Source organism: Trachypithecus francoisi, unplaced genomic scaffold (genome assembly GCF_009764315.1).
Source record: "Trachypithecus francoisi isolate TF-2019V2 unplaced genomic scaffold, Tfra_2.0 Lachesis_group15, whole genome shotgun sequence".
NCBI classification, from domain to species: domain Eukaryota; kingdom Metazoa; phylum Chordata; class Mammalia; order Primates; family Cercopithecidae; genus Trachypithecus; species Trachypithecus francoisi.
In genome coordinates this window covers 60,696,053-60,711,536 of record NW_022681460.1, presented here as the reverse complement: position 1 = coordinate 60,711,536, position 15,484 = coordinate 60,696,053, and the positions used below count along the sequence as shown (strand labels likewise).

The 15,484-nt window shown below is 41.2% G+C and overlaps 1 protein-coding gene across 8 annotated transcripts in view; it reads right to left on the bottom strand.

Moving 5' to 3' along the window:
• Window positions 1-15,484, bottom strand: part of IPCEF1 (interaction protein for cytohesin exchange factors 1) — a 204,807-nt gene that overhangs the window by 99,469 nt on the left and 89,854 nt on the right. For all 8 annotated transcript variants that reach the window (XM_033234991.1, XM_033234994.1, XM_033234997.1 and 5 more), the window contains one exon: window positions 11,146-11,198. In XM_033234991.1, the coding sequence (XP_033090882.1) occupies window positions 11,146-11,181 (36 nt within the window). In that variant the 5' untranslated portion in view covers window positions 11,182-11,198. The remainder of the gene's footprint in view (window positions 1-11,145; window positions 11,199-15,484) is intronic.

The following is a 15,484-nucleotide window of genomic DNA, read 5'->3' as shown; positions in this document are numbered from 1 at the left end:
AGTCAAATCACAGTCTATGTAAACTTAAAGCAAAACTGCTAATTTTGTTTTCCAAATCTTTTATATCACTCTTTAATTTTTGTTGCTGGAGTTACAACTTTGTTAGTATTTCTGTCCTTTTATTTTCAAACTTCCGTGTGATTGTTGGCTGGTTTTTGCCATTTCTTTTATAAGGACCATATGACTACATTTTGATGTTTTTAATATAACAAGATTATCTGTGCCTTTTCATAGGTGAATTTAATCTGCTTACATTTAACAGCATTTTTATTTTGCGGTTTTGGTTTCATTCATTTCGTTTATTTTTATTTTTCCCTTTTTTCTTTCTCACATGCGATTTCTCGGATGTTTAATTTAGTATTTCTAAATTCACCATAAATATAACATAACTTAGCATATTGTAACTCCTGTTTGAATGACTACTCTCTTGTTATTGCAGTCTACATATTTATTTTTCCATTAAAAATGGTAAGCATATTATTATTCTTAATCATAAATTTATTATGATTAAGTTATTATTTCTCAATCAGAATTCACAAGTTTTCCTATTTCTGGGATCATCTTTGTTTCATTTATCATATAGCTTCCCATTGGATCCACTTTTCTGTTTAGGAGGGTGCCTCTTTGAATAGTCCCTTTTAATGACAATCCATAGGTAGTAAATTCTCAGTCTCCGTGTATATTGTAATGCCTTTATTTTCACCTCAAAATTGAACAATAATTGAGGTGAGTATAAAAGTATTTTCGCCCCTGGCACTTTGACTATTTTGATCATTGGTCTTCTAACAACTGTCATATTGATCAGATTTCTGCTCTCAGTCTATCATTCATTGTACTTGATTTTTCTTTTCACTCTCTTAAGGCATTCTCATCATCCTTGAGATACTGTAACTTTACTGCAATGTTTCTTGTTATGGACTTATCTTTATTTATACTGCTCAATCCTCTAATTGATGCTTGCATCTTTTTTCAAGCATGGAAAATTTTAAAAGGTCTTCAAATAGTGTTTTTCTGCCATTTTCCTCATTCTCTTCTTTTGGGGCTACTGTTAGATTTATGTTAGAGATGAGTGATTTTTTTTCATATCTTAGCTCTTTTTTAATCTCTTTATCTCTCTATGCTACTTACGTCTTATATCAATTTTTCAAATCTAATTCCAAGTTACTAATACTCTTTTTTGAAAGCATCCAATGTTTATGCCATCTATTGAGCTATTGCAAGGAAGGCATTTTCTGATATTTCTAAATTTTTTCAAAACCAACTGATAGTTTATTATTGGTGCCTGATTTTTCTTCAAAAACTTTTAAAAGTTTCTTTGAACCTCGTACTTAAACATTTTGTCGAGTTTTTAACTTTTTATTTAATTTAAGATTAAGCTATCTTCTAATTTTTTATTCTGTATTCTATCTTTCTTAACATTATTATTTGTAAATGTGTTCTGGGATTTGTCTTAGTCAGTTTGGACTGCTGTAACAGAGTACCATAGATTGAGTGGTTTAAACAACAAATATTTATCTCACAGTTTTGGAAGCTGGGAAGTCCAACATCAAGATGTGGGCAGAGCTGGTGTCTGGTGAGGGCCCTCTTACTGGTTTGCACATGGCCATTTTCTCATTATATCCTCACATGGCCAGGGAGAAAAGTCATCTCTCTCTGGTCTCTTCTTTTTTTTCTTTTTTCTTTTTTTTTTTTTTTTTTTTGAGATGGAGTCTCACTCTGTCACCCAGGCTGGAGTACAGTGGTGTGATCTTGGCTCACTGCAAGCTCCGCCTCTGGGGTTCACACCATTCTCCTGCCTCAGCCTCCCAAGTAGCTGGAACTACAGGCGCTCGCCACCACGCCTGGCTAATTTTTTGTATTTTTAGTAGAGACGGGGTTTCACCGAGTTAGCCAGGATGGTCTCGATCTCCTGACCTTGTGATCCGCCCGCCTCGGCCTCCCAAAGTGCTGGGATTACAGGCGTGAGCCACTGTGCCCGGCCTCTGGTCTCTTCTTATAAGGGCACAAATCTCATTCATCAGGGTGAAGCCCTCATGACCTAATTAACTCTCAAAGGTTCCACCTCCTAAAATTATTACACTGGGGATTAGGGGTTCCATGTATAAATTTGTGAGGACTGAATAGGAGGGACACAAATATCCAGGCTATGACAGAATTTAAATTTGCAGAATTGCAAGTGAAAAAGTATTATGTCTTCTCTTTCTCTGCCTTACTCTCTGTCTATATGGCATTCCCTCTCTCTCTCTCTCTCTCACACACACACACACACACAAACACTCTCACTTTCTCTCTCTCTTCCAATCTGTGCTTATGGCTCTCTCTTTTGTGGTTTAGAAGTTACCTCCATTTACTGCAAAACTAGTTCTATAATAATATCCTGATTTAATCATAGAGAATCTTGCACAGATGGTCCCCAACGTATGATGGATAGTTTGACTTACAATGACTTTATGATAGTACAAAAGAAAAAGCAATATGCATTCAGTAGAAGTTGCACCTCAAATTTTGAATTTTGATATTTTCCTGGGCTAGCAATACGTAGTATGATACCTTCACATGGGATTTTCAACACTTTATTATAAAATAGGCTTTGTGTTAGATGATTTTGCCCAGTCGTGGGCTAATTTAAGTGTTCTGAACATGTTTAAGGCAAGCTATGCTAAGCTATGATGTTCAGTAGATTAGGTGTATTAAGTGCATTTTCAACTTAAGATATTTTCAATTTATTACAGATTTATTAGGACATAACCCCATGGTAAGTCAAGAAACATCTGTATATTCTGTCACTGATCCAGTTGGTGACTAAATTTAGCTCCCGGTTTGGCGCCTGTGTCTGTATCTCCTTCCTCCCAAGGCCCACAACTAGCAAAATGTGTCATCTCAGGCAGTGATTTGGCAACTGTTTCCTCCATTTATCTTTAGCTCCTTTCACAAGTGGGGAAGCTCCATTGTCATCATGGAGTGAACCTAGCTCTCCCCACATTTAGTGGAACATTTTTTACACCCCCATCCCTTAACCTACAGGCGGAGGCAAACTACTTCCTGCTTCCAGACCAGGTGCCCATCCAGCTCATGGCTTCAGTCACGCTGCATTTTTCATTTCTGATCCATAGAGATGCTTACCATGTTTCTGAGACTAACTATCCATTTTTGTCTTTCTATGTTTTTCTTTGTCTATCAGTGCTATATGTTGGAAGATGAATGGAATGTCAAAATGTGTACCATCTTTGAATGGAAGTCAGTTATTTCATTTAAAAATTCCATCTTAAAAACACAAATGACAAACCAATCTCTTCCCATACCGGCCTCAATACACCACCAAAACTTTTTGCTTTTTTGTTTTGTTTTGGTTTGGTTTTTTGTTGTTGTTGCTGTTGTTTGTTTGTTTGTTTGTTTGTTTTTGCTTGTTTGTTTTTTGAGACAGGGTCTTGCTTTTTCACCCAGGCTAGAGTACAGTGACATGATCATGGCTCACTGCAGCCTCAAGCTCCCAGGCTCAAGCGATCCTCCCACCACAGCCTCCCAAGTAGCAATTGGGACTACAGGCACACACCAGGACACCTGGCTAATTTTTTATTTTTTGGTAGAGATGAAGTCTTGCCATGTGGCCCAAGCTGGTCTCAAACTCCTGACCTCAAGTGATCCTCTCGCCGAGGTCTTCCAAAGTGCTGGGATTATAGATGTGAGCCACCACACCCAGATAACTTTTTTCTATTCTGCAGAAATATCAGGCACTTTAACAGTTCCTTGCTTTTGACTACTGTATTTCCCTGCCCATTCTTCTCCTGGTTAATGCTTACTCGTCCTCTGAGATCCAGGTCAAATGGCACCTCCACATGAAGTCCTCTCTGACATTAGAAGGTGGTTAGTTCTAATACTAATCTCATATTCACCCAGTGTTATTTATTTGTAGCCCCTGTAATAAGCTATTTATGTTATCTCCGAAGATCTTCATGGTAGGTACTATTTTTATCCTCCTGTTCACAGATGAGGAACTTCAGCTTGGTGTGGTTAAGAAACTTCTCTACAGATCACGCACAGCTAGTAGCAAAGCCAAGAATGGGACCCAGCCAGTCAGACTCCTAAGTCTATTGTTTAATTACATATTCTCCTGCTGTTCTGTCTTCTATGTTCTCACCACGTTTTGCTATGCCTCTGCAATTGATATTAAAATCTGTTTATTTATCTGTGTGGGACACCATGGTACACACACTGTGGTAACATTGCCTACCCAATGATCCAACCCAGAGATTACTCCAAACCTGTGAGTAATCTCAGGTTTGCCCTTTCCCCTCTCCTACACATTCGCTCATGCACCACCCCTGTCCAGGTTTCTTCCTAATATTTATCAAATCTCTCTTCCCTCTCTATCTCCACTATTGCTGCCTTAGTCAGATCCGTATCAGTTTTCTCTTAAACAGTGACCAACCATCTCATTCCCGGACTCCCCGTCTACAGTCTAGATCCTCAAAACCCATTCAACACACCACTGAACAACTACAACTCTGCTTAAAATGCATCAATGACTGGCCAAGAATTCAAGACAGAATTGATGTTCTTGAACATGCCATGTGCTCAAAATCTAGTACCTAGCCCAGTGACTGACACAAAGTAGGCACTCAAAAAAAATTTAACAAAAAGATTTATGGTCTTATATCAATTTTTCCTTCCTATGATGCCTTTAGTAAGCATGATGACTTCCTAGGTGCATGGCAGATAGTGGAACTTTGACAGATGTCTGCAAAGCCATCTACTGCTCAATTACTCAAAGTTGCAAAACACCTTGGCTAGTAAATAATATCAGCATAGTTAAGCAACACAAAAGTTTCTCCAATACCTTTCTCACTTCCAAAGAGGCACATCCATAGAGAAAACCACATAGGATTGATTGACTTTAAGCTTGAATTCACAGGAAAAGTTGACTCTTGGTATTTTCTTGAAGGTAAAATGGGCTTTTGCTGAACAAATCTCTAGTTCTACTAAAAGACTATTTCCTTAAAATGCACAATACCTTTCTCGCTCATCTTCTTTCAACAAACCCTCCAAATACTGAGAATCTGGAACCAAAGAAATATAGACTGTGGGCCAGATGTGGTGGCTCACACCTGTAATCCCAGCACCTTGGGAAGCCAAGGTGGGCAGACTGTGGGCCAGATGCGGTGGCTCACACCTGTAATCCCAGCACCTTGGGAAGCCAAGGTGGGCGGATCACCTGAGGTCAGGAGTTTGAGACCAGCCTGACCAACACAGAGAAACCCTGTCTCTACTAAAAATAAAAAATTAGCCAGGCGTGGTGGTGCATGCCTGTAATCCCAGCTACTCGGGAGGCTGAGGCAGGAAAATCGCTTGAACCCCAAAGGTTGTGGTGAACCGAGATCGCCCCATTGCACTCCAGCCTGGGCAATAAGAGCCAAACTCCATCTAAAAAAAAGAAAAGAAAAGAAAAGAAAAAAGAAATATAGAATGCATGGGGCAAGGGTGGCATGTGAGGACAGAAGTTTTCTAGTTAATGAGCCACTCCCACCCCTACCAATAATCTATTCCCCAGAGAGCTCTCATGCCCTTCCCACCTAAGTCCTTGTGACAGGAAATATGTTCAAGTCTCCTGTGTTTGACCCGTGTGAAGAGCAGCTTTGGCCCCTTATTTCGACATGGGTTATGTTGATGTAGCCTGAAAGCAAACTGCAAAGTTTCAGCTTTTTTTAATTGACCAGAAACATGAAGAATAAACTCCTCGCTTCTTCTCCCTGAAGTTCACACGACGAGCACGGAGATGGAGTGAGGGGTGAGACATGCATGCTTCATGTAGGCAGAAATCGTGTCCGGGCTGTTGACTACACATAGTCACATAAAGACCGACGCTTTGTAAGTGACAAATGCAGAGCTGTCTTGTGAAGCAAACACAGCAAGTGCCAGTTTGCTGTTAGACAGATCATCCCACAGGTGAGAGTCCAGGCAACAGTAAATGACCACAGTAGCAGACATAAACATGCATTCGCATCCATTGACCATTTCCTTGTCAGCAAGAAAACTGAGTGAAATATCTGTGATTTATACACATAATTTTTTGTTTCAGGGAAAACTTTTTAGGAGCTTTGGGTACAGGAACTACGTATAGCAGTAAAAGAGATTATCTGCCTCATTCCCTGTGAGCCCTGTGATCCTTAAACTAGGCTGTTTTCCTTCTTTAGTTGAACATTGTTGCTAACATCTATCTAAGACCAGAGAACTTTTTTTTTTTTTTTTAGACGAGTCTCGCTCTGTCGCCCAGGCTAGAGTGCAGTGGCGCCATCTCAGCTCACTGCAACCTCCACCTCCTGAGTTCAAGCAATTCTCCTGCCTCAGCCTCCTGAGGAGCTGGGATCACAGGCACCCGCCACCACAACCGGCTAATTTTTATATTTTTAGTAGAGACGGGGTTTCACCAGGATGGTCTCAATCTCCTGACCTCGTGATCCACCTGTCTCGACCTCCCAAAGTGCTGGGATTACAGGTGTGAGCCACCGCGCCTGGCCGACAGGAGAACTTTATAATCAAGCCTCGAAGATTCATATGTGCCAGTATTATTTATTCATTTATTTATTTATTTTAATGAGAAACTGATCTTAAAAGAAAACTAAGCAATCATGATTTCGGGCATAACAGTTGGTTATCACTATAGTGTGATTCAAGGAAACTTTATCAATATCAAGGACTACATAAACCAGTTCTTAGAGAAGTTCGAGGGTAGTACCAAATCTGGTAACTATATTGAAGATTCCCAACACACAATGAGCCAGATTCTAAAGGCATGTGTGTGTGCGTGTGTGTGTGTTGAGACAGGGTCTTGCTCTATAGCCAAGACTGGAGTGCAGTGGATCACTGCAGCCTCTATCTCCTGGGCCCAAATAATCCACCCACCTCAGCCTCCCAAGTAACTGGGACTACAGACATGAGGCAATACACTTGGCTATTTTTTTTTTGTAAAGATGGGGTCTCCCTATGTTGCCCAGGGCTGGTCTCGAACTCCTGGCTTCAGTGATCTTCCCACCTCAGCCTCCCAAAGTGCTGAGATTACAGGCATAAGCCACTTCTCTCGGCCTTAAAGTATGAAGTTTATCCAAAGGACAATGGGACATTGTACCAATGAAAGCAGGCAAGTGGCATAATCAGACTGCCATTTAAGAAAAATTCACTCTGGTTGTCGTGTGGCTAGTGGATTGGAGGGACACAGGGCCAGAGGCAAAAGCCCAGGGGAAGAGGGCAACAGCTGTGGCTGTGAAGATGGAGAAATATTTAAGAAATTGAACTGATAGAAATTGGTGGATTGATACTTTTGGATCTGCATGAAACTTTAGCTTTGAAAATCCCATTGTTTCATTTAGAAGAGAGAAAAGAATACTATCAGGTAACAACTCAGCTTAGCAAAACAGGACAATGCTATTTGGCATACACATGATACAATTTCAAATAGCACTTCAAATTTAGTTGTGAATTCTGAGCAGTTTTCTTAGTACCAGGTACCGTACCAGCCTCAGTGAAAACTAGCAGGCTAGGATCAACAAAAGGACCTTGAAGGCATATTCCTTCCCCCTACCCCCAACAAGATGGTATGCTCCTCATCTTTATACCCCAGCACCAAGCAGTTTGCTCAACTCATATAACTCAATAAGTGTTAGTTCAGTGGAAATGAAGTGCAATTCAAGATGTGATTAGGTCAAAGGTGTCAAACCTACTGAAACTACCTAGCATAAAAATAGGTCTCCTGTGCCACATTTTATTTAGAGAAGAAATGACAGCAGAAAATTGAACTAATTTTCTGAACGGAAAGATAAAGTAGGGTAACCACTGAAAAGCTGCTGGAAGAAATGCTTAAAAGAAATGTTCAGCAGTGCCACCCAGACACTGACGGCTGTGAGATAAAAATAACGGAAAAATAGACACATGAGGAGAGCTGGCTGATTGACTCTAGGAGTGGAGATGGCTCATGAAATGAGAAAGATCCGTAAATAGCCAGAGTTCTCACTAATAAGAATAGAATTCATTTGTACACAAGACCAAGGGAAACAGGTTACCTGTTATAGTGGTAATGGCTCTAGGTTGGAAATTACATGATGATATGTTAGTCCTTTGGTAATCACAACTGTGATCTTATTCCAGTACCCAGGGTTATACTTGATGTAGAGACTTTAACTTGTCCAAAGCCAATTAAATCTCCAGTTCCTACTCTTCCTGGCACAGTGCCTGATGCATGATAGAATCAGGATAGGTAAGGGTAAGTAATATTAAGTGAATGTTCCAACGAACGAACAAATTTTTTAAAGCATTTAAATGTTCTCTTACTACCTTGATTTCCAGTTCTTCTTAAACACATAAGATGAACTTCCTCCAGTTGGAAGATTACATCCTTTCAGTGGAAAAGGTGGAGCAATGTAAGAATTAAACATTGCATTACCTTTCCCAAGGGTACAAGAATCCTAATCCTTTCTTTTTTATGTCTTTGTTCCAAATAGTACATACACACATGCTTATAATTTTTTTTTTTTTTTTTTTTGTGAGAGTCTTGCTCTGTCACCAGGCTGGAGTGCAGTGGTGTGATCTCAGCTCACTGCAACCTCCAGCTCTCAGGTTCAAGCAATTCCCCACAGGTATGGGCCACCATGCCCAGTTAATTTTTGTATTTTAGTAGAGACAGTGTTTCACCATGTTGGTCAAGATGGTCTCCAGATCCTGACCTTGTGATCCACCTGCCTCAGCCTCCCAAAGTGCTGGGGTTACAGGCATGAGCCACCATGCCCGGCTTATAATCTTAAAATGGATTTTTTCCTATTTAAAAATTTTCATTTTTGTTACTCTGAACTTCAACTTCCTTACTTTATTTTTATAGATCTGCGATGTCCATTTGCATTAAATCTTGACCACAGGACTCCCTTTCAGCATCCTGTAAACAAGTTTTTATATCAACTCCTAGCCAAAGCCTCCTACTGCAGCCACATTGATTCTCTTATTTGTTCCTCTTATTTATGTTCCTTATAATTATTCACATTTCTATTATCAAAAAACACCCATCCATCCATGCCCATTGGATCACACCTTCCTTTTCTCCATGCTTTAGATGGCAAATATCCTACAATGCATGACTTCCTTTTTATTTATTTATTTATTTTCTGAGACAGAGTCTCGCTCTGTCACCCAGGCTGGAGTGCGGTGGCACCATCTCAGCTCACTGCAAGCTCTGCCTCCCGGGTTCATGCCATTCTTCTGCCTCAGCCTCCCGAGTAGCTGGGACTACAGGCGCCCGCCACCACACCCGGCTAATTTTTTGTATTTTTAGTAGAGATAGGTTTCATCATGTTAGCCATGATGGTCTTGATCTCCTGACCTTGTGACCCACCCGCCTTGGCCTCCCAAAGTGCTGGGATTACAGGCGTGAGCCACCATGCCCAGCCAACTTCTTTTTTTTAAAGAAACACCTTATCCCTTATTGGCCACTCCCCATTCATGATTCAGGCCTGCCTGTGTGCGGGTGAGGCCATCCTCCCTGTTGAGTTAATTTTTATATCTGGTGTGAGGTAAAGGCCCAGCAGCATTATGTTATTTTATGTTTTTAATTGAGATGGAGTCATCCCTTGTTTCCAAGGCTGGAGTGCAGTGGCGGATCTCAGCTCACTGCAGCCTCTGCCTCCCAGATTCAAGCGATCCTTTCACCTCAGCCTCCCAGGTAGCTGGGACTGCAGATGTGCACCACCATGCTCAGCTAATTTTTGTATTTTTAGTAGGGACGGGGTTTCACCATGTTGGCCAAGCTGGTCTCAAACTCCTGACCTCAAGTGATCCACCCACCTCAGCCTCCCAAAGTGCTGGGATTTCAGGCATGAACTACCGCACCCGGCCAATACATAACTTCTTATAATTTGTGTTTTCATTTTTAATTTCTGCAGTCTGGTATTTCAAAGTTTCCTGCATTTTTTTCATATCTAACAAGTTTTCTCCTTAATTAGAATTACCACCAGAATTAAAGTGTTTTCATTGCTTTTTCAGTTTCTGGGATATGACATTGCTAGCAAGTCAAGCAAAGGATGTATCAGCCGCCCTGCATTTTACTAAGGTGTCCCTTTTAGGAGCCGTCTGGTTAACTCAGTTTCTTCATCCCTGTTACCACAAACTCCCTGACATCCATTTTCTAATTTGCATCAAGAAACCACAGTCCACATTCCAGATCTGGCAGAAAGTCTATACTTTATCCTCCCAACATGCCACTTCTGATTATGCTTTTAGCTCTGCTCCTAAAACTCTGTCCTATACATCCATCATGAGGTCATTAGATTTGCCAAAAGAAGCACACCATACAATCCCACACCACTCCCCACAGTCCCTTCTATTAGAAATGCCATGTTACTGACATCAACTTCCTAATTTTTCCCTGCGTAAGTTTCCTTGTCTAATAGAATTATATACTTGCTCAATTCCCTGACTTATCTTAGGCAAATATATGACTATAAAATTGTTTTAAAAGATACCCATGATTTCAGTGAAATTATTTTTATTTTTTTGAGGGAGAGTCTTACTCTGTCGCTCAGGCTGGAGTGCAGTGGCGCAATCTCGGCTCATTGCAACCTCCACTTCCCAGGTTCAAGTGATTCTCCTGCCTCAGCCTCCTCAGTAGCTGGGATTACAGGCGCATGCCACCACACCCAGTTAATTTTTGTATTTTTAGTAGAGGCGGGGTTTCACCATGTTGGCCAGGCCGGTCTCAGACTCCTGACCTTGTGATCTGCCAGCCTCGGCCTCCCAAAGTGCTGAGATTACAGGCATGAGCCACCGTGCCCAGCCCAATTTCAGTGAAATTATTAATAGAATTTTTCCTATAGAGTTTGCATGAGAGGTTCCACCAGTACCATAGCTAGCATCTTCTTAAAATATAATTTATGTACAGCATATTAAAACCATGGTATGCAGCTTAAACTTTAAAAGTAAAAATCTAGAGGTCTTAAATGCTTGGTGACCATAAGACCCTTTAAACCTAGCAACAGGGTCTTTGGTTCTACTGTGGCTAATGAAATTGAAGACAATAAATTGCTGGCCAAACTTGAAATCAATCTATTATTTTACTCATTCATCAAACTGACAACATCGAAAGCCCGGGGTATTCCAAAGGATACTTACAAGAGCACTGTCATCAATAGTCATGTATGATGTCATCTTAGTAGAAACAAAAGCTAGAAGAGAAAAAATACTTTCAGTTAAATGTGAGATTAAAGTGTTCATAAAAACATATCTCTTTGAGTGGGGAGAGAAAATAATTCTATTGTGATTAATCAATTTTACAATAAAAGTAATTCATTAAATAGCCTTTCGGCCAGGCATGGTGACTCATGCTTCTAGTCCCAGAGCTTTGGGAGGCCAAGGCAGGATGATTGCTTGAGGTCAGTAGTTCAAGACCAGCCTGAACAACATACGGTGACCCTGTCCCTAAAAGAAAAAAAAAACATAGCCAGTTATAGCGGCACACACCTGTAGTCCCAGCTGCTCAGGAGGCTGATGTGGGAGGATTGTTTGAACCCAGAGGTTCAAGGTTACAGTGAGCTATAATGGCTGCACTGCACTCCAGCCTAAGTGACAGAACAAGATCCTGTCTCTTAAAAAAAAAATTTAATGAATACATAAATAAATAGCTTTTTATTTCAGAACTCAATAAGTCAACTGTTTAAAGTTGAGTTCATAAGATAAGCCAGAATTTCATTTATACATTTGTCAATATTCTTTTCAAGTATTCAACAAGACATGTACATGATTTAAACACTTAATATTGCTTGCTCTCTCTAATATATATATACACACACACACATACACACATTTTGAGAAGCGGAAATCTTTTCCTCTTCGTGACAAACAATGCAACTAAGATGTGAAAATGTGGCCCATCACTATTATCCAACTTTGAAAACACAGCTAACTCCCCTGCCTCTGAAGTCCCAAACTTTAATACCAAGATGGGCTCCTTTTGATGTCTGCACTGTGTAGTGGGTTGCCTGAAAAACAAGACACTCTGTGGTTTCAAGAAAAGCAAACGAAATCTTCATGTTTTCAACTTTGACAAGCAAGAAACGTGTTAAAGATCCACAAGCCACTGAAACTCTCCCCAGAGCAGACAGCTTTTCAACTTCTTCCCAGTGACACGACAAGTACACATTCATGACCTGTTTGTTTCTTACACCAGTGGAGGTTCCCAAATTCTGAGTAATGGAAACTCCTTTTTCACATCAAAAATGCTATGTTTATATTGCGTAGATATTAATAAGACATTTAGTGGTAAAATGTGAAAGAGAGAAACCACAATAAAAAGACTGATAAATTTAATTACTTAATTTTAACTTATTTCTTAAAAAAACACTAAAACCTAAATTTAAAAAATCAAGTCACAAGCTGATAAAAATATCCGAAATATACATTTAATAATACATAAGAACCATAAAATAGAGTTCTTACATGTCACAAAGAAGATAATAAGCAAACTAATAGAAGAACAAATAAAGGAAAACTGAAAAAAAAATACAAATAACTAATGCTTCATCTCATTAGTAATAAAATAAATGCAAAATAAAATACCATGATTCAATTTTTAATCTTCAAGATTGGAAAAAATTAAGTGATGGAAGCCAATTTGGCTGGAGGTGGAGGTGTGCTGAAAAGAATACTCTCGGCCGGGCGCGGTGGCTCAAGCCTGTAATCCCAGCACTTTGGGAGGCCAAGAGGGGCGGATCACGAGGTCAGGAGATCGAGACCATCCTGGACAACACGTTGAAACCCTATCTCTAATAAAAAATACAAAAAACTAGCCGGGCGAGGTGGCGGGCGTCTGTGGTCCCAGCTACTCGGGAGGCTGAGGCAGGAGAATGGCGTAAACCCGGGAGGCAGAGATTGCAGTGAGCTGAGATTCGGCCACTGCACTCCAGCCTGGGCGACAGAGTGAGACTCCGTCTCAAAAAAAAAAAGAAAAGAAAAGAATACTCTCACAAGTTGGGATATCAAAATGTTACAGGATCTTTGGGTTGTTGCTCTTCTGGCCAGAAACTTCTGTGGCCAGTGGCACCTTTGCCCAAGTTCTTGTCCTGCATCCAGGAATAATGAGGTACACAGACAAGTAGAAGGGAGCAAGATGAAGAGGAGCTTTATTGAGTGTTAGAACAGCTCAGAGAAGACCCATAGTGGGTAGTTCCTCTCCACAGGCAGGTCGTCCCATGGAGTGTTCAGCTTTCAGCAGAGAGGAGGCCCTGGAGTGGGTCACTCCTCTCTGTAGCTGGTAGTCCCAATGTCTCTGCAGGTCCTGAAGCTCTCAGCAGAGGGTAGCTCCTCCCTGCAACTGGTTGTTGGGATGTCTGCTCAGTTCTGTCTCATCTTGGGGCTTTTACGGCCTCAGAGGTGAGGAAATACACACAGATTGGTCCATGGGTGGCCACGGGAGGGCCCAGAAAAGGCACCACAAGTTCCCACTCCAGTTGGTGAGACTGGCAGCCCGGCCCCCAGTCTTCAGGCCCTCCCCAGCCTGAAGGTGGGCCTCACCAGGGACCTGCCCCCTTCCGCCCTGGAATCTGTCTGCCTCCTGCTGCTGTCCATGCTGCCTGGGCTTGTGGGGACTTTGCTCCCATCAGAGCAGGCACTGACAGCAGGGAGAAGCCAGGCAGCAAGAGCAGGCACCCCTGAGCCTGCAAGGACAGCAGGGGCCTTCTCAGGCCCCAAAGAGTGCAGTGATGCCTGAGTCTGGGGGTGGGTAGGTCCTATCTACTCTTTGGAGTGGGAGGCCTGGGTTTGCAGCTACAGTTTGGGTGGCTGTCGCTGCACCCGGGAGGGCAGGGCTCCTGCCTGCTCCTGGCCCCCCAAGAGCACAGAGAGACTCAGATCTGTAGGTACAGCTTGGGTGGCTGCAGCCCTGCTCAGGAGGGCAGGGGTTCTGCCTGCCCCACTGTGGTTTGGGTGGCTGCAGCAGCACCCAGGGAGCTCCATCTCAACTCAGAATCTTTCTTTTGTATGCATTTTACCTGCTTAATTCCTAACTATCCCTTAAGTCCTCTCTGTTCACACCTATTGCCATCATCCTAGTCCAAGCCATCAGCACCTCCCTCTTGGACCACTGCAAGAACATCCTAGCTGATGTCCCAGCCTTCTCTCTGGCCCAGTGATTTTTTTTTTTCAGTGCACATCTGACTATTTACCTCTTTCCTTAAATCCCTACAATGGTTATTTGTCGTTAAATAAAGATCAAAATTGTGAAAACCTCCTACAAGTGAGGCTTTGCACCATCTGACAACTACCTCATCTTCATCCCTTCCTTGGGTTGTTTCCATGTCTGTTTCTCTCCATCTCCCTTACTGTCTTTTTTTTTTTTTTTTTTAAGCCCTCAAACACATTTATTTCCATTTCAGAGGCTTGGTGCATGCTTTTTCTCAACAGTCCCCACCTAGGATGGCTGATACCATCTAATTTTTCAACTCTCTGACAGAAGGTCACTCCATCAAGAAAACCTTCCCTGATCCTTAGGAGAGAGCGATCACCTTCTATAGCCTCTCACATTACCTTATTTTTTATTCATAGAAGTTTTCATCATTGTAGTGAATGATTAATTTTGCAATTGGTTCTTTAACATCTGACTCTCCATTATAATATATCCTACCTGAAGGCAGCCACTGTGTCTAGCCTTGTTCACTTATTTGCTGCTGTGTCCCCAGTCTCTGTATACAGGCGACTGTATATGTCATGCTCTGTATATGTAGTTCAATATATATTTGTTGAATAAATGAATTAAATATACAAGCAATAAAACCACTCACTATAGATGAGTTTCCATAAAGGAAATGTATGAATTCCAAATTTTTGTTTTGTAAAATATTGGCATCATGAATAGCCCGTTAGAAGGCTCCTCCCCAATCTGCAGGATATGGAAATGAGATGGTGTTGATGTCATGCTTCCTTTGGTCAAAGAGCAAAAGGTCAGAAATAATACGCAGCCACTGGCATGGGTGGTGGAGGTGGAATGGGAGACAGCTAGGGCTGGATGTCCCTTTGTGGAGTCTGTGTATGAGCGTTTCATTCATAATCTTGAAGTTTCAGTACTTTGTTTCTTTTTTTGTGTCTTTATTTTATTTTATTTTTAATTTTAAATTAAAAAAAAAAATAGAGACGGTATTTCTTTGTCGCCCAGGCTGGTCTCAAACTCCTGGTTTTAAACAATCCTCTTGCCTTGGCATCCTAAAGCATTGCGATTACATGAGTGAGCAACCATGCCTGACCAGTACTTTGTTTCTTGAAGTAGTTGAAACATATGAAATCTAAATTCCACTAAAATGATTCAAAACTAATTTTGGGCAGAAGAACTGCCAAAATAAGCTAAGTTCAACTCTTGGTTCTCCTCTTCCAGACAAAGCCCATGGCCATAACCAAGAAGAATTAGGAAAAGAAATGAGGGCTATGGAGACTCATGTACATACTTTTGATTATTTGGACAATG